The 19,327-nt window shown below is 45.8% G+C and overlaps 1 protein-coding gene and 1 non-coding gene across 4 annotated transcripts in view; one reads left to right on the top strand and one right to left on the bottom strand.

The window, feature by feature from the left end:
• The first annotated feature begins 427 nt into the window (after window positions 1-427).
• On the top strand, window positions 428-543 carry LOC112849011 (U5 spliceosomal RNA). The gene has a single exon (XR_003222462.1). It is a non-coding gene; the product is annotated as a U5 spliceosomal RNA (small nuclear RNA).
• Window positions 544-6,521: 5,978 nt separating this feature from the next.
• Window positions 6,522-19,327, bottom strand: part of ARMH1 (armadillo like helical domain containing 1) — a 38,079-nt gene continuing 25,273 nt past the window's right edge. For all 3 annotated transcript variants that reach the window (XM_025912464.2, XM_086716776.1, XM_086716777.1), the window contains 6 exons: window positions 7,867-7,989; window positions 7,707-7,779; window positions 7,451-7,580; window positions 7,284-7,361; window positions 6,896-6,977; window positions 6,522-6,819 (listed from right to left, as the gene is read on the bottom strand). In XM_025912464.2, the coding sequence (XP_025768249.1) occupies window positions 6,701-6,819; window positions 6,896-6,977; window positions 7,284-7,361; window positions 7,451-7,580; window positions 7,707-7,779; window positions 7,867-7,989 (605 nt within the window). In that variant the 3' untranslated portion in view covers window positions 6,522-6,700. The remainder of the gene's footprint in view (window positions 6,820-6,895; window positions 6,978-7,283; window positions 7,362-7,450; window positions 7,581-7,706; window positions 7,780-7,866; window positions 7,990-19,327) is intronic.

Below are 19,327 nucleotides of genomic sequence, written 5' to 3'. Positions count from 1 at the left end.
CTACCTTGGCGTGCCAATTCTAAAACAAAATGAAAAAGAGAGAGAGAGAGAGAGAGAGAGAGAGAGAGAGAGAGACTGACTGACTTTCTGGCTAAACCTGGAGCCTATTTTCTTGACAATCTGGCTTCCCCCTGGTGGTGGCTGTAGGCTTAGCAGGTAAAAGAACTAAAAGAATTTCCGGAAACTGGAGACTGGTGACTAAACTCATTTACATACCCACAATGCACTGCACCCGGGGCATCTCTTATTTTAAAACGGCTAGATTTTTTTTTTTTCTTTCAACTTTTTCTTCCTCCTAAAAATGAGATCGCCTTCACAGGATTGACTGAGATAGAGTTAGAAGCCACTAGATCTTTTGGATAAATAACTACCATTGCTGTTCTAGGAGTTACAGTTACCCGAGAACTGTGTGAACCGTACCTGCAGTATACTCTGGTTTCTCTTCAGATCGTATAAATCTTTCGCCTTTTACTAAAGATTTCCGTGGAGAGGAACAATTCTGAGTGTTTACCCAATTTTTTGAGGCCTTGCGCTTGCAGGGCTTACTAATACATGTTAAAAAATAGAGTTAACACGAGGATGTGTTTCTGTCATTTTTTTCAGTTTGGCTTGGTAGTCTATTTTTTTTTTTTATGTCTTAGTGCTTCACGTTTTTGGAAAGCTTTTTTGTGTTTAGTGGTTATTGGTGTTCTTTTATGTCGGTTTTAGTTCAGAGTAAAGCTAAAGTTTTTCTGTCATTGGTCATTTTTGTTATCCAACTGAACTATCCATTGTATGTTAGTTAACATAAAACTTGGACTGTTTTGTATTAGCTCCACTTGAAGTATGTTCCTCATTAAAGTTTCTTTTTTTTTTTTTAATTTTTTTTTTCAAAGTTTATTTATTTTTTTGGGACAGAGAGAGACAGAGCATGAACGGGGGAGGGGCAGAGAGAGGGAGACACAGAATCGGAAACAGGCTCCAGGCTCCGACCCATCAGCCCAGAGCCTGACGCGGGACTCGAACTCACGGACCGCGAGATCGTGACCTGGTTGAAGTCGGACGCTTAACCGACTGCGCCACCCAGGCGCCCCCTCATCAAAGTTTCTATCTGGACTTAGGAGAGGCCAAGTCCTAAACGCAGCGTGGGACCATCTGAGCTAGTCACTCTTGCACCTGTGCAGTAACCCAGTTTCACGTGGTTCTCTGAAATCTCCACTTTTTCCTGCAGGGTTTCGAAATTACCCGTACGCATTTTGAGGAAATTGCCATTTTCACCTGCCCCACTAGCGCGACCGATTTCTTCACTTGGGTAAACTGAAGAACGAGTTGGGTGTATGGATCTACCTCCGCTGTTCAAAGGGTCAATCTAGGCATAAGGAAGGTCACTCCCATGGTGGGTTGTGTTACTACTCTGCCTGCTAGGTTCTCTTTAGAAAAATGTTTATGTCTCAGGCGTGGCTTGGATGGTGCAGCTGGTTCTCACGGAGTTGTGTGGCGTTTACGTTGTAGAGGCAATGCTGACCGCCCATGGAGGAAGGAGAGGATGAAAGCCTTAACCCGGTAGAACCGGGAAGGAAGGGGCCATCTTGGGTGGGGTGGTGCCAAGGGCAGCCTAACCCTCTAGCAGGGGTGGGGCCAAGGGCAGCCTAACCCTCTAGCAATGGCAGTGCTAAGAACCTCAAGTACAGTAGCAGAGATGGCTGATACACTTCATCCCTAAGGCTTTGAATTTGCATGTTTACAGGTTGGAGACCAAGCTTTACCTTGAACTGCCTTCTGTGCCTAGGGTCTGGCACAGAGCAGTCGTCCAATAGATGTTTGCTATCTATAGAATAAAACCTTTAAAGTTCAAGCTTGGGCGTAACTGTTCACAAACATTTTTCAAGGCAACACTTTTGTACCTTAGGCAAGGCTCGTCTCTCTGGGGCTCTCACTCTAAGTGTTGCACTTACATAAATTTGGTTTCGAGAAACATTTTAAAAATTAAAGTATAATTAGTTCAAGCTTTTTGTGTGACATTTATACTTTTTTCCCCGATGAGTTAATTTAGCCTCTTCAGAAGTGGGTCATTTGAAATTGTAAGGAAATTCTCAGTTTCGTAAGTGATTTCAAATTTTTATGTAGATCACGACAGCAAGTAAGTGTTAAAATTTATACTTAAAAATTTATACTATAGGGGCTCCTGGGTGGCTCAGTCGGTTAAACGACTGACTTCTCAAGTCACGATCTCACGCTTGTTGAGTTGGAGCCCTGCATGGGGCTGTCTGCTGTGATCACTCTATCCCTGCCCCTCCCCCGCTGGGTTCCATGCTCTCTCAAAATCAAACATTAAAAAATTTATACTACAATGACAATCAAATGCAACCAACATACAACATTAACTGAATGCTAAACAAAAAACAACAAACAAAAACAAAAAAAGGAAAGAAGAAAACAGAAGGTACATTTTGGGGACAATTGTGGAAATTTTAGTATGTACTCTATTTTAGATATTATTGAATTAGTAACTGTACAGGTTATCTTGTTGCCGCTGTACCGAGTAACTACAAACTGTGGCTTAACACAAACGTTTTCTCTTATACTTCTGGAGGCCAGCAGTCCAAAATCAGGGTGTTGGCAGGGCTGCCTTTTTTCTAGAGGCTGTTAGGGGAGAATGTTTCCTTGCCTCTTCCAGGTTCTAGAAGTTGCGTGTATTGCTTGGCTTGTGACCCCTTCACTGCATCACTCCAACTCTCTTGCTTCTGTCCTGTCATCTCCTAGTTCTAACTCTGGATCCTCCTGCCTCCTTCTTATAAGGACTCTTGTGATTACCTCACGCCCACCTGGCTAATCCAGAATAACCTCCCCAGAATAGCTTCCCAACATATTCACAGGAATTAGGATGTGGACATATTTGGGGGCCATTACTAAGACCACCAAAATAATAATTATGTAGGAGAATGTCCTTATTCGTAGTAGAAACATCATGTGAAGTATTTAATGGTGAAATGTCATGATACCTGAAACTTTATTGTTTTTTGAAACTTTATTTTTTGGGGGGCACCTGGCTGGCTCAGTTGGTTGGGGATCCTGACTTGATTTTGGCTCAGGTCATGATCTCACAGTTCTGAGTTCCAGCCCCTCATCAGGCTCTGTGGTGACAGCCTTGGGATTCTCTGTCTCCCTCTCTGCCCCTCCCCTGTTAGCTCTCTCTCTTTCTCTCTCAAAATAAATAAACATTAAAAAAAAAGAAACTTTATTATTATTATTTTTTAAAGAAATCTCTACCTCCAACGTGGGACTAGAACTTATGACCCTGAGATCAAGAGTTGCATGCTCTACCAACTGAGCCAGTCAGGCGCCCCAATAACTGAAACTTTCAAATGGGTCAGTAAACACAGAGAGAGAAAGCAAACGTGTCTAAGAGTGATAGATATATAGGTATTAATTGTATTTTTCTTTCAACTTTTCTTATAGCTTTTAACTTATAAAAATAAGAAGGGAAAATATGTATTAATGTATTGATGTATGTGTTAATAAATTCCATGTAACGTGTATGTTTTAGATATTTGTCTTATACTTAAGATTCAATTTTATTTATTTAAAAAATTTTTTTTACATTTATTTATTTTTGAGAGACAGAGAGACAGAGCACAACTAGGGGAGGGGCAGAGATAGAAGGAGGCACAGAATCCGAAGCAGGCTCCAGGCTCTGAGCTGTCAGCACAGAGCCCGATGCGCGGCTTGAACTCACAGAGTGTGAGATCATGACCTGAGCCGAAGTCGGACGCTCAACCGACTGAGCCACCCAGGCGCCCCAAGATTCATTTTAAAAGTTCCATTGGTTTTGGGGTGCCTGGTGGCTCAGTCGGTTAAGCCTCTGACTTTTTTTTTTATGTTTATTTATTTTTGAGAGAGAGAGAGAGAGTGAGCAGGGGAGGGGTAGAGAGAGAGGGAGGCAGAATCTGAAGCAGCCTCCAGGCTCTGTGCTGTCAGCACAGAGCCCAATGTGGGGCTCGAACTCACGAACCACGAGATCATGACCTGAGCTGAAGTCGGATGCTCAACCAACTGAGCCACCCAGGCACCCCATCCTGATTTTGGCTCAGGTTATGATCCCGGAGTTGGTGAGTTCAAGCCCCTGGTCAGGCTCTGCACTGACAGTGTGGAGCCTGCTTGGGATTTTTTTCTTCCCCCGCTTCTCAAAATAAATAAACTTAAAAAAAAGTTCCATAGTTTTTATCAAACTATGGTCACCTTAGACCAGTGGCTTTCAGAGTTTTGGATTTTCTGACTATTAAAATTTCCAGGGATGCCTGGCTGGCTCAGTCAGTAGAGCATGTGACTGGATCTGAGTTGTAAATTCGACCCCACATTGGGTATAGCGAACACTTAAAAATAAAACTCTTTTGGGCACCTGGGTGGCTCAGTCAGTTAAGCGTCCGACTTTGGCTCAGGTCATGATCTCAGTTCATGAGTTCAAGCCCTGCATCAGGCTCTGTGCTTACAGCTCAGAGCCTGGAGCCTGCTTTGGATTCTGTGTCTCCTTCTCTCTCTGACCCTGCCCTGCTCCTGCTCTCTCTCAAAAAAAACAAAACAAAACAAAACAAAAAAACACCAAAAACTTAAAAAAAATTTTTTCCGAAAGATTTTTGAGGTACTTTTTTACCATCATTCTACAAAACAAAGGGCATTTCAAGACTAAGAACAGGGGCGCCTGGGTGGCTCAGTCAGTTCCGCATCTGACTTCAGCCATGTCATGATCTCATGGTTAGTGAGTTCAAGCCCCCTGCATCAGATCCTCTGTCCTCTCTCTGCACCCCCCCACCCCCCCGCACATGCTCTCTCTCAAAAATAAAGATAAAACAAAACAGAACTAAGAACAGACACTTCTTTAAAACAGGAAATCCATTTAGCTTTATGGACATCATAACTATATTTTGTTAACTTTTCTCTTCTCCTTCAACCCAAATGGAGGAAAGCTGAAACTCAGTTTGAGGGAAGGCTGGGCCGCCTCAGGCTAACAATATCAGAGCCGGTGATGCCCTCTTGTGGCCGCCTGGAGAGTTACTGCCATCTGACTTCATTTCCTCTGATTTGATGGACAATTTCCTCCCAATACTTAAGTCATTAATTCTTGTATGCCAGACATTGTTTGGGAAATATTAGTAAAGAACAAAAACACCCCTGCCCTAATTGAATTTATATTCAGGGGGAGAGACAGACAATACACAAAGTATTAAGTGTCGTGGAAGAAAATAGAGGCATAAGGGGCTTGAGGGCCAGAGTATAGGGGGTAGTAACATAGTGACAAGTTTAAGAGTAGCCCTCATTGAGAAGGTGACTTTTGGAGAGTTGCAAGGAGGTGAGGGAGTTCGCCTATGTAGCTACATATCTGAGGTGAAAGGTTCTAAGACAGAACCTCTCTCACTGTTCAGCAGAAAAGTCAGTACAAAACCCTAAGGCAAGAGTTTGTCCATTTCAAGAAACACAGAACCTGTGTAGATCCAGTAAAGGAGAAAGAGAGGAGGAGACAGTTTAGAGGTAATGGGAGACTAGGTTGCCTACGGTCCTCCCTGCAGGCCATTATAAGGGCTTTAGCTTTACTTAAGGGGAGAGCCCTGCAAGAAGATAGAAACTGAAGTTTAAAAGGACTACGCTGGCTGCTGTATTGAAATGGGAATGGAAGGGCAGAAAGCCCTCCAGAGTAAATCAGAGGGAAGAGGATGGTGGATTGGACTTGGACCATTAGCAACAGAGGTAATGAGATATGGTTGGATTCTGGATATATTTGTAAGGTAGAATCAACAGAAAGAATGGATACAGATGTTGAAGAGAGACATTAAGGAGAACACTTTTGTTCTGAGTGACAAAAAGGATGAACTGCTATCACTTGAGTTGGGGGAGGTGACACAGGATCAGGAGTCCAGTTTTGGACACAAAGAGGTGGAAATGTTTAGCCAGAGATATAGATGTGTGAATCAATGGAATATGAACAGCATTTAAAGTTCTGAGACTGGATGAGATCACCAGGGTGAAAAAGTAGATGGAGAAGAGGCTCAAGGTCACTCCAGTTAGAAAGAAGCTGGTTTGGGCGCCTGCATGGCTCGGTCAGTTGAGCGTCCGACTTCAGCTCACAGTTTGTGAGATCAAGCCCCACACTGAGCTCTGCGCTGAGCCAGCTTGGGTCCTCTCCCTCTTCCTCTGTCTGCCTCTCCCCTGCTTGTGTTCCCCCACCCTTTCTCTAAAAAATAAACATTTAAAAAAGAAAGAAAGAAGCTGGGTTGAAGAGGACAAATCAGCAAAAGAGTAAACGAGGAAGCAACCAGAGAGGTAGGAGAAAACCAGGTGAGTGTGGTCTCCTGGAGGAGGGAGTGCAGGGGCCAGTAAGGAGCTGAAGTGAGGGTCTCTCCTCAGGCTATGCTCTTGAACCTTAAAGGATGTTGATGTTCCTTCACTCAGAACCAGCTTTTCTCTTTTTCCTTGGCGAGCAGAGGCACCCCAACCCACCATGGAAGCTCTCATTTAATCCTCCCTCCCCCTTACAGAGAGAACAAACAGACAGCAAGACTATTTATTGAAATTTCCCAGACAGCAGCCCTTCCTCTCCCCTACTGGCATGAACCCCCCCAGCCTCCCACCTAGGGCTAACGGAGGGAGTCACCCTGAGCTTGACCCTAGGCTCCTTCTGCCAGGTAAAACACAGCCTTGGCCTTTCTGGGTTGCCTCAGAGGCTCCGTTACTCCTTTCCTTCCGAACCCTCCTTCTGGAAGTATGTGGTGTAAGCCAGTTGATCCTCACCACAAGGGCCAAGGTAAAAGCTCATGTTGCTGTAGGAGACGCCACTGATGGATAACGCTGGAAGCAGGGGAGGCGAGCCTGAGTCTGGGTGCCCGTTGCACCTCTGCTCCAGGGCCCCTCACTCCCCACTCACCTTTGGAAACATTGACTTTGTTGGCCGCCAAGATGTCCGCCTGAATGCTATCTATTTTCATGTACAAGTCCTCGGCATTGCTCTGAGGACAGGAGCAAGGGGAACCTGCTGAGGTGCAAGGGCAGTCTGCACTTGGAGGTGGGCTCGGGCAGAGGACTGTCGCAGGATCCAGTGCTTGACCGGAAGGGCAGTAAAGAGAACGGAAGGACACGAGGCGGGGGAAGGGGAGGGGAGAGGGGGAGAGCGCAAGCCAGGGCAGTCCTTCCTGCAGCGGGCCACCAGGTCCAGTCTGTGTAGGGGGTGTGTCCCAGGGGAGGGACGCTGTGGAGGCGGCACCGTACTGTCGGGGTCACTGCTTTTTGGGGCGGGGCGGGGCGGGAGCACTCACGAGGAAGAGCTCGTAGAGTTCCTCTCCCATGGACCTGCGCACGTGCTCCTCCACCACTGGGAACATCTGCACGAAGTACTGCGGCGGCGGACGGGGCGGCGGCGGGGTGACCGCGGTGGAGTCGCCCGGGGCCCGCCGCGCCGCTCGCCAGCCCTTCCGCCGCTCACCTCCAGCGTGAGGCTGGCCTGCCGTTGGCTGTTGCTGTGGTCCGTGTTGCCCATGGCGGCCATCAGGTTGTGCACCACGCGCAGGTGCAGCATCTCCTCGGCGATGCTCGTGTTGCTGCGCGCCAGGACCCTGCGCCAGGAATTCCGGCTGCGGCGACCCCTTGGAACCCCCCAGGCGGCGCGAGCGCTCCGGGGCCTGCGGGCAGCGCCAGCCTGTTTTGCTCCCCCCCTCCCCCAACTACCCCTGCCCGCTTACCCGATGGCCTTGGCCGCCGCGGCCTGCTGCAAGAACACCGGCAGGTTGGCGGTGAGCTGGAGAACCGCGGAGTCTGGAGGAGGGGCGGCCGTGAGGCGGAAGGCCCTGCTCCGCAAGCCCAGGAGCCCCTCCCGCAGCCCCAGTCTGAGCGGCTCCCTACCGTTGAGGATCTTGGGCTGCAGTTTGCTGGTCTCCTTGACTGATGGTATCAGCAGCGCCACGAGGCCCTTGAGCAGCGCCTGACACACGTCATAGTTGACCAGGTCCTTGATCAGCTCGATGGCTGGAGAAGGGCAGAGGCTCTGGGGAGGCCTGACCTCCAACACTACCCATCCCCATCCAACAAGCAAAGATCCCCCCTTGAACCAAGTCGCTTCCCTTTACCCTCATCCCCTTCATGGACCTCTCCTAGCACCTTTTACTCGTCAGCACTGTGCAAGGTGTGTGTGGGGCAAGCTGGGCAGGCAACACCTCACTCCTGTCCTTTCTGGATCTGTGGTTAAAGAGGAGGAGGGGGCTGAGCCTCATCTCCCACCCTCACCCCTCACATAACTAGCCATAGAGGGAAGAGGAGGGTTGGATGGTGAGCCTATCCATCAAGGAGGCTTAGACGCTGTCAGGGCTGGAGGCCCCACAGAGGTGGGTCCACCTTGGGCTTGGAGGAATCCGGGTGTCCGTGTGGGAGGGGCTAGGGCTTGAAAGGGAGACAAAGATGGACAAAGACAAGGGGTGAGAGGGAGACAGAGCAAGTGGGTGGAGGATATGTGGCAGAAAGTGAGAAGGGTGGAAGCAAGGTAGATTGTGGTTTGGGGAAACTTTAGTTTCTGACAACCCATTTATGGAGCCCTTCTTTGCCTAGGCTTTCCACACAGTATTGCGCTGAAGCAAGCTTACCTTAACCAAATGAGATTTGCTTTGCAATATTTTACATTTGCCCATTTTACATTTCAGGGAATGAGGCCCAGGGGTAAAGCACTCTGCCTAAGGTACCATAGCTAGGAAGTGGTAGAAGCAAAAGGAAAGACTTGGTTAGGAAGAAAGAAGGAACTAGAATTTATTGAGGGGTTTTCCTGTAGATACTTTCCAGCCATCCATTCATTCCAGCATTCACTCAGCCCTTGGGCACATCTGCATTAAACACCTGGCACAGGTGCACTGTATGGTGACAAGTGCTTTAAAAGGGGTTCATAGGCTGTGGCGTGCCTGGGAGTGCACTGGGGAAAACTGAATCTTTTTGTAAAGGGAAAGGAACCACGGAGAGGCAGAGCTGGAAGGGGGCACGGTGAGATGGTAATGTGACGGAACACTGGGGTAAATGTTATTTGAAACACATATACTTGCCACACAGAAGACAGAGCGCATGGTCCCCCAGCACAGGAGTCAGGTCCCCCCTATTTCTCCACTTACTCCTAGGGGAGCCAAGATTTGGGAAACCACCCATCCCTGGCTAGCTCTTTTGCATACCAGGCTGCATTTATACACATGGTAACTATTATCAGTGTTATCTCTTTGAATAACGGAAGTTAACCCTTTATTTCCTTGACAGGAGATTTTTACCTAGTAAGGATATACTTGAGGTAATTCTCTGCACTGGAAGAAAAACTTTTGCCTGCAAATGCAAAGGCACCACAAGGGCAGGGGCATCAGCCAGTAGTATCCAGGATGATGGGCACAGAAAGAGCACCAATATTTCGTTTCTCTCCTTCTTAAGTGAATCTTTGGCTTAGATGCTAAAGGTTTTGTGGGATGAAACATTAGAAAATTGGTAGTGAAACTTTCAGAGGCCTTACTTAGGAAAGGCTAAATGTTGAGCATGTCAAAGATAGTCTCTTGACATTGTACGGGCCTGAATGGGCTCTTAACTTAGTAATAAGAAACTAAGACTAAGTTGTATTGCTAAAGATTATTTTAGTGAGCTTCTTTTTGTCCTGGGGCGTGTACTCCTTCACAAGGTTGAGAACTTAAGATTGTTAAGATTGGGTCGCTGGGTTTCCACGCTCCCCCCACCCCCCATCATAGCTACAAGTGAGACTCCAGTTTAGTCCTATCCCGTCGCCACCTGCGCTCCTTAGGGCCCCAAGGCCTAGGCTTGGGCAACATCTCAACAAATGTTTTGGGTGCCTTCCCTTCCCCTGAGCCATGGGTGGTGGGGCAGGTTGCAGACTCGTGCTCTACTTTGTGCCAACCCTGGCATCTCAGCCAGAGGACTCGTTTGCATATACCCATTGGTGCTGCCCTTAGTACTACAGGTCAGTTTAAAACTGGGCGTTTCTCTGTTTGCATGGATCAATTTACGTCTTTTCAAAAAATCCCCTTCACAATTTTTTCTAGCAGAGTGACTGCAGCACAGGAATAGACCTCAGGCTTGGAGAATTGCAGTTACAGAAAGAGGGGCAAACATAGCTACGTATACTCTGGTTTCTCTTCAGATTGCTCACCTTTTGCTAACGATTTCCGTGGAGAGAAACGTTTGCAAGTTTGCCTTATTTCTGAGCTCAAATGAAAAGTTTCCAGCGTTTCATCTGTTAGGTATGGTATTTGCTATAGTTTCTTATAGATGCCTCTTATTGAACAGAGATTTTTTCAAACTTTTTTTCCTGTTAAAATGATATATGTGCATTCCTGGATTGATATATTATCCTTGGCATATTCTGCTAGATTCAATTTGCTAATATTTTACGTAGTTTTTGAGTTATGTTCATGAATAAGAGTGGTGTATGATTTCTCTTTTGCATGCTGTTATTCATGGATTTTGATACTAAGATCAGCTAACCTTACAAGGTGAGTTGGGGGTATATGTACTTTATTTTTCTAATCTTGGGAAGAGTTTGTGTAAGACTAGAATTTTATCTTCAATGTTTGATAGAATTCTCTTAAGCTGATTTTATAGGGAAAAAATTACTGATTCATTTTCTTTAATGGTTAGGGGACTATTTATATTTTCTATTTCTTCCCAAGTCTATTTCAGTAGGTTATCTTTTCTAGCAGTTTTCATTTACATTTTCAAACATATTGAAAAAAGTTCATTTTATCATCTTTTAAAAAATCATTTTAGGGGGGCGCCTGGGTGGCTCAGTCGGTTAAGCGTCCGACTTCAGCTCAGGTCACGATTTCGCGGTCTGTGAGTTCGAGCCCCGCGTCGGGCTCTGTGCTGATGGCTCAGAGCCTGGGGCCTGCTTCCGATTCTGTGTCTCCCTCTCTCTCTGCCCCTCCCCTGTTCATGATCTGTCTCTCTCTGTCTCAAAAATAAATAAACGTTAAAAAAAAAAAATTAAAAAAAAATCATTTTAGGGGCGCCTGGGTGGCTCAGTTGGTTGGGCATCCGACTTCAGCTCAGGTCATGATCTCGCGGTCTGTGGGTTCGGGCCCCGTGTCAGGCTCTGTGCTAACAGCTCAGAGCCTGGAGCCTGTTTTGGATTCTGTGTCTCCCTCTTCCTCTGACCCTCCCCTGTTCATGCTCTCTCTCTCTGTCTCAAAAATAAATAAATGTTAAAAAAAATTAAAAAAAATAATTTTAATGAGTGTAGCATCCATAGTGATGTATCCTTTTATATTCTCCATATTAATTACATGACTTTTCTCTTTTTGCATCAGTTCCCTTTGCCCCTAGGTCCCATGGGTGTAATGCCACGGATGCTTGCTTACGCAGGAGTGTACACTACAAAGAGAAACCCTGATCTCAGAGAACCTGAATGTTATAGTCAGTAAGCATGCCTGGCTTTTGCTTGAAACGGAGAAATATATTTTCCAAAGCTTGTTTGCTAACCAACATCCTTGAAAAGATAGTCTGGAACAAAGAGCAATTAGCATCTCACTTAAAAGACCTGCAGAGGGAGCTTGGGTGGCTCAGTCAGTTAAGCATCTGACTTCAGCTCAGGTCGTGATTTCACAGTCTGTGAGTTCAAGCCCCACGTTGGGCTCTGTGCTGACAGCTCCGAGCCTAGAGCCTGCTTCTGGATTTTGTGTTTCCCCCTTTCTCTGCTCCTCCCCTGCTCATGCTCTCTCTCTCAAAAATAAATAAACATTAAAAAAAAAATTAAAAAGACCTGCAGAAATGTGACAGACCTGTAGAGAATTGTCTCCTAGGATTATTTTTCTTTTGCTAGAAGTAATCCTTCAGCAGACATCCTTGCCTTGCTCCTGAACTTAGGGGCAAAGCATTCAGTGTTTCACTATTAAGTATGTTAGCTGTAGATTTTTTTCTTTTTAATTAAGTTGGGGAAGTTCTTCTCTAGTCTTATTTTCCTGAGAGTTTTTATCATGGGTGCTGACTTTGTCAAATGCATATTCTGTACTGATTGATATAATAATGTGATTTTTCTTCTTTAAAGAGCCTATTTATTTGGAATATAAAATTGATTGATTTTTGGATACTGAACCAGCCTTGCATTCCTGTAATGAACCCTAATTGGTCATGGTGTATAATTCTTTTTACATGTTGCTGAATCCTAACTGGTAATATGTTGTTAAGGATTTTTGCATCTATATTGATGGATGGATATTGATCTGTACTTTTCTTGTACTGCCACTGTGTGTTTTGGTATTAGGGTAATACTAACCTCATAAAATCAATTAGGACTTACTCCCTCCCTTTCTGTGTTCTAGGAATACAGAACTGTGTTCTATAAATATCAGTATACACTGATGGTTTTCTTTTTTCTTTTTTTTAATTTTTATTTATTTTTGAGAGAGAGACAGAGCGTGAGCAGGGGAGGGGAGGGGAGGGGAGAGAGGGAGACACAGAATCTGAAGCAGGCTTTAGGCTCTAGGCCTGATGTGGGGCTCGAATTCATGAATAGTGAGATCATGACCTGAGCTGAAGTTGGACGCTTAACCGACTGAGCCACCCAGGCGCCCCTATACACTGCTGGTTGATGGTGTTATTGAGTTCTTTATACTTGCTGATTTTTCTAGTTATTCTATACATTGTTGAGAGGGGGGTGTTGAGGTCTCCAACTATGATTGTAGAGCTCTCTTTTCAATGCTATCATTTTGCTTTACGTATTTTGGTAGGTCTCTTTTTCAATGCATATACATAAATGTATATGTCCATATACTATGTTTATGGATTACTATGCCTTCTTCGTGGATTTACCCTTTCGTCATTATATAATATCCCTCTCCATCTCTGGTAACTTTCTTTGCTCTGAAGTCTACTTCATCTGATATTAATAGAGCTATTCCTGCTTTCCTTTGATTAGTACTTTCATGAAGTATCTTTTTCTTTTTCTTTTCGACCTGCTTATACTGTTTTATTTGAAGTGAAGGTCTTGGAGACAGTACATAGTTGAGTCATAGTGTATGGATTTATTTTTATTTAACCTGTTTAGATTTTATTGTGGATTGGAGTCTTTCATCATTTCTTGACAATTCTCAGTCATTGTCTCTTTAATGGTGCTGCCCTGTTCTTTCTCTTTTCTCTTTGCCCCTATTAGATAATCTCGCTCTATCCTTAGTCTTACTCTTCTTCCCCTCTTCCAGGTTACTAATTTTCTCTTCTAACTAATTTTCTAACTAATTCTAACTAATTTTCTCTGTCTGAGTTAGACACTCATCTCTGTGTCTACTCTACTGTTAAATGTGTACATTGAGTAATTACTTTTAGCTATTGTATTTTTAAAAAAATATTTATTTATTTTGTGGAGACCACAAACAGGGGAGGGACAAAGAGAGGGGGACAGAGGATCCGAAGCAGGCTCTGTGCTGACAGGCTGAGAGTAGTGAGCCCGATATGGGGCTCAAACTCACAAATCATGAGATCATGACCTAAGCGGGAGTCGGCTCTCAACCAAGTGAGCCACCGAGGTGCCCCAGCTATTGTATTTTTAAATTTGAGAAATTCCATCTGGTTGTTTCTCAAATCTATTATGTCACTTTTTATAACTTCCTGTACCCTAAAGTTATTTGACAGATTTTTTTAACTGAGTTTTTGATAGGCTGAAGTCTTTGTGAGTCATTTTCTAGTCTACTCATCACTTATAGTGACTTCTTTGTGTGTATGGTTGTCTTATAGTTTGGGTTGGTCTTGTATTTGCAAAATTAATTGTAGGAAAAAAACTTCAGAGCTAGGAAGGAGATACTTTTTCCAGAGAGCATTTTCCTTTCTTTCTATCAGCCACCTGGGCACTAACAATTCTGAACCATCTTTATACAAGTTCAAGACTTGAGGGTTTCTGGACCACACAGGTGGTTGCACAATCTATGCAAGGTCATTTGAAGGCTGACTTACCTCTGGCTCATCCTTATCTTGAACACATTGTCTTCTGGGGTCCTGGCTTAATGTATTTATACTTGAGGTATCATATTCCTACTGGGGGAAGGCCTTGAGTGCCTTTTCTCTCTCTTGCCATCTGATATTGCTTAGTTTCTTCAGGATCAGAAAATGGCCTCAGTTTTGATTGCTGGTCTTATCTTTCTGGGTTCTCACCTTCCCCTAGGTTTTGGTCTGGTAATTGCTCATTGTACTGCTCTTCATTGTTGTTTGGTTTTTTTGAGTAGACTCCATGCCCAATGTGGGACTTGAACTTACAACCCTGAGATCAAGAGTCACATGCTCTACTGACTGAGCCAACCAGGCTCCCTGCTCTTCATTGTTATTAAGAAGATTACAATTTTTTTTCCTTTTGATATTTACGGTATGATGGGAAATAGATATTTGATTTTTGCCCCTGGTTACTAGCCCATAGCTTGTAAAATCCTTGGAATCTCCAGAGTGTACTTTATGTGTTAAATGAAATAATTGGTGACTGAGAGCCTCTAGATGGCATCAGGATGGGGGCTGATCAGTAGAAAGGCCAAGGCATGACTACAAGATTGGAATTTTCAGCTCAATCCCCTGACCTCTGGGGAGGGGAGAGGGCCTGGAAAGTGAGTTAATCACCAAGAACCAATCTAGTAACCGTGCCTATGTAATGAAACTCCCATAAGAACCCTAAGTGATAGGTTCAGAGAACTTCTGAATTGGTGAATGCATTGAGGTGTGTGGGGGTGTGTAACCGGAGCAGTCCCCCAACCCATACTTTGTCCTATACCTCTCTTCCATTCTCCTGTTCCTGAATTGTATCTTTTATAATACACTACTGGGGTGCCTGGGTGGCTCAGTTGGTTGGGCGTCCAACTCTTAATTTCGGCTCAGGTCATGATTTCATGGTCACGAGATGGAGCCCTGCCTTGAGCCCCGTGTCGAGCCCTGCATCAGGTTCTGCACTGGGCATGCAGCTTGCTTAAGATTCTCTCTCTCCCTCTCCCTCTGCTGCTACCCCATTTGCATGCATGCTCTCTCTCTCTCTCTCAAAAAAAAAAAAAAAAAAAGAAAAAAAAAGAAAAAAGAATATAATAGACTGCTAATAGTAAGCAAAATGCTTTCCTGAGTTTTGTGAATTGTTCCAGCAAATGATTGAACCTGCAAAGGAGGAAGGGTGTGGGAGCCCCCTGGCTTTATAGCCAAGTTGGACAGAAGTATGGATAACCTGGGGACCTAATACTTGTGACTGGCATTTGAAGTGAGGGCAATCTTATGGGGCTGAGCCCTTAAACCTGGGGAGTCTGAAGCTAACTCCAGATAGTTAGTGTCAGAATGGAATTGAATTGAAATGTAGGGTACCCAATTGATGTCTGCAGAGGACAGGAGAATTGCTTAATGTGGAAACTCCCCTCCCCCCATTTGGTATCAGAAGTGTTGTAGTAAAAACAACTCAACATCAATCCCCCCAGAAGGGGAATTGATCCACATTTCCTAGCCTACAATTATCAGAAAAAAAGAGTCTTCTTCATCTGACTACTGCTACTTATTCTTCCAGACTCACCTCAGAAATTGGCTTTCAAGTATCTTTCTCTGGCCTGTTCTCCCCCTGCCTCCACCCTGGACCACTCAGGAGTAGATGTCCTGCGTCTCTGGTCCTACAGCACCATTTTCTCACTGTGGAATACTGGCGTCATCCAGTAACAGTCTTTCCACTACTGTGAACTCCAGTGAACATATCTGAGGCATCTCTGCCTACCCAGAACCTCAAACCCATCCAGTCCGTGAATGTTGAAAAGAATTGACTGGATCCTGCATTCCTATGGCCTAATGACCACTCAGGTAATGGCAGCCTAGGACTGTGCTGGGAAACTGCCATTACCTGGTGGGAGATGGCCTCAGAGGAGGCTCTGCACTGGTCACTATGGCCCTTGTCCACCCTGAGACATGGAAGTGTTCTTGGCTCTGCTTCTTCGTAGGCTGGAGAGCCATGGAGCCATCCACCACGGCGCCATCCCTCTACCCCCATGGCCAACCGAGAGAGCTCTTTGAAGCCAGGACTTTATACTTGCTGGTGAGCCCAGAACTGGGCCACACATGCCATGAACACTCACTTCATACGAGACAGGTGTATGGAAAGGTGAAGGGATTGCGGCCCCTCCCACATAGTGGGGGACGAGGGGCAGCGGGTGAAGTAGCCAGGGACAGGGACTGCATGGATCTGCAGAGCACACAGAGTGGGTGTCTACACAGGCTGCTTGCAGCTCTTGGAAGCTTTATTTGCTTAACTCCAAACATATGTTGCCTAACCATGAGCATGTGCTGGTGATTTATAATCTTGTCAGAAAACTGTCAGGGAGTCACCAACAGCAGAGTGGCCTATTTACCCAGAAGCAGAGGCTGGGGAGGCAGCCAGCAGTCCCATGCTGTGTTTCATATGCCACACACTCTACTCTCCTGCCTGGTGCTGAGCATTTTCAGCTGCCAGTACCCCAAGAAGGAGGGGGCTGACCCCTGCACTCCAGGCCTCAGAGTGTCCTTGGGCAGGAAGGAGAACCAGTTTTGGCTGGTGGGTTAATCTAAAGAAAGGCACCAGTAAGGCATCTCCCACGCTGCCCTCATCTCAGATCCTGGGGGGCCTCCCATCCATTTACATTGCAGAGCCGTGGGGCACACAGAGGCCCAGTCCTGAAGCCCCACGCAAAGCCAGTGTTGTCTTGGCCTGTTTTTCCCAATCACAGAACCAACGATTCACTCGCTAGCAGAAGACCTCTTAAGAACATCCCTGCTACCCCTTCTAGTGCAAAGCATTCTGAGGACAGACCTTCTGCAGTAGCCCCTTCTCTCTGGACCAACCTGACTCAGAAATAGCTGCTTCATTCAGAAACACTTCCAAGGACTGTCTAGCTTCTGCTTGCTTCTGGGCTTTCTCTTTCCTCCAGGTCTTCCAGGGTAGCCCTCACAATCCCATGGGCCCCTACTCTAGCCTCTGGTACTCAGATATGGTTCTAATTCAAAATCACAGAGACAGCAACACTATAGAGGGAGAGGGACCAGCGCACTGACCCTCCGTGGCTTCCCCCACCCCACTCTCCCACTTGGACAAAAAATGTAGCCTGGGATGCCTCAGGCTGCTTGGCTAGTGCCTGAACACACCACCCCCCAAGTAGTTTTTACTTGTTCTCTTAGGGTTTGGTCCTGAAACTGTCTTCCTTCTTTTTGAATCAGTGGGGTTTGGGATCTGCATGGTTGGTTCCCCCCATACCTGACTCTGCTGGGCTCTGTCAGCCGCAGCACACCTTGCCTTAGTAGCTGTGCTCTTTCCAGGCCCATGTGGGCAGCACCTTAGTGCCAGGACACTTGGGCAGAACACTTGCCTGTGTCTGAGAGAGTTCTACGTGCAGCAAGAAATGACTTGGCGAACATTCAGGGTGGCAATGAATGGATGAACATATTTTTATGAAATGTTTCTGCCCACGCAGGACCAAGTGCTCCAGGAGATAAATATCTGGTTCTGCCTATTCACTTTACCCTGAATTCTGAATCCTTCATTGCCAGTATATCTGCAATACTTGGAACTCTTTTGGAAAAAGGAAGATTTATTCCCTGAATCATTTTTGATTGAGTTTTAAAATTCACAGCTGTCAATGTTTACACCTAAAGCAAAAGCGCCAGTCTCTGCCCAAATGTCTTCACAAGAACCACAGCCAGTTACAATTCTTTACACATGGGGCTAGTTCCTAAGCATGGCAGAGTCATTCAGAAAGCAAAGGGCAACAGGGGATTACTGTCTTTGGCAGCTTTTCCTGAAGCCTGTGGTTCTGACAACATTCAACTGTCCTAAATTGGCTCAGTCACTGATTTATTGATTCATTCATTCATCTAACAAAATATTCATTGAGCATCTTCTGTGTGCCAGCCCCCCTGTGCTAGGGCTAAGAGGAGGACTAAGACAGCATCCTTGCCCTCAGAGATGACACAGTCTAAGGTTGGGGGGGCGGGGGGGGGATACCAGTAAGGAAACTGGCATGTATGATGTAGTTTTTAAAAAAAAAATTTTAATGTTTATTTATTTATGAGAGAGAGAGAGAGAGAGAGCATGAGCAGGGGAGGGGTAGAGAAAGAATATGAAGCAGGTTCCAGGCTCTGAGCTGTCAGCATAGAGCCTAACGTGGGACTTGAACTCACGAACCGTGAGATCATGACCTGAGCTGAAGTCGGATGTTTAACCCACTGAGCCACCCAGGCGCCCCTATGATGTAGTTTTATAAGAGCCATGGGAACACAAAGGAAGCCAGGTTGGTGTGAGGGTATGTTGAGGAACTGGGGGCTAGAGAATCGGGAAAAGGCTTTCTTGGAGAAGGTGACATGTGAGCTGACAAAGTCTTGGGGTGAAGGGAGGGACTAGAATTATGAACGTGGCAAAGCACATGCCCCTATTGTGGCCGGGCAAGCAGGGAGGTCTGCCTGACATGAAATGACGGCCCATGGAGTGAGAGCTAAGCCTGAGGAAGCAGGCTGGATTCCGAGGGCTTTGCATGGGCCAACCGCCCTATAGGACAGGTATTTTCTTGTCTTTCGTGTCAGAGGAAACTGACTTAAAAAGATTGAGTAGCTTGCCCAAGGCCCAACAGCTAATAAGTAGCAGATGAGTCTTTCGGATTCCAAAGCTCATATTCTTCACCACTAAGCTCCGCTACCTTGGCTCGGTGGAGGACTAGGAGAAAAGACTGTGTAGACACTGTGCTGGAAAGATGGAGATTGGTTTAGAGGTGAGACATATAAAGATATGAGTTACACCAGTGGAGACAGAACGAAGAAGAGGGAGATTTGAACAATATTAAGGAGTTAAGAGTTGACTGGTCTTGTTAGAAGTTGGTTACAGGTGGGAAGCAGGAAGAAATGTTGATGACCTACATTTCCAGCCTTGGGTGCTTTTCACTGAGATTGAGGCCTTGGAGCTGGAATCTCAGGAGTCCAATTCTGAACTTGGTCAGTGACATCCAAGGGGAGATGTTCAGAAGGCAAATGGGAACAATGGGGTGGAGCTCAGGAGAGCAGTGTGAGCTGGAGAGAGGTCACTCAACTGCTCTGCCCGTCTGCCACAAAATGGGAATAATAATTGTGCCTACCTCATCAGCTTGTTGTGAGGATTAATGAGTAGAGAGCTGGAGCAGTACCTAACATGGAGTAAATACCTTATAAAGGCTAGCCATTAGTGTGTCTATCATTATAGGCAGTAATTAAAACTGTGGGAGTAGATGAGGTACCGCAGACAGAAAGAGAAGAGCAGGGGACCTGGGACTGACTGAATCCTGAGAGAAATAGAAGGGAAGTTGCACCTAAGGGACTGGTGGAGGGATAGGAATATGCAAAGGAA

The sequence above is a fragment of the Puma concolor genome, chromosome C1, assembly GCF_028749965.1.
Source record: "Puma concolor isolate L17-30 chromosome C1, mPumCon1.1.hap2, whole genome shotgun sequence".
NCBI classification, from domain to species: domain Eukaryota; kingdom Metazoa; phylum Chordata; class Mammalia; order Carnivora; family Felidae; genus Puma; species Puma concolor.
Note: the sequence above shows the minus strand (reverse complement) of the source record. Positions and strands in the feature narration are given on the sequence as shown.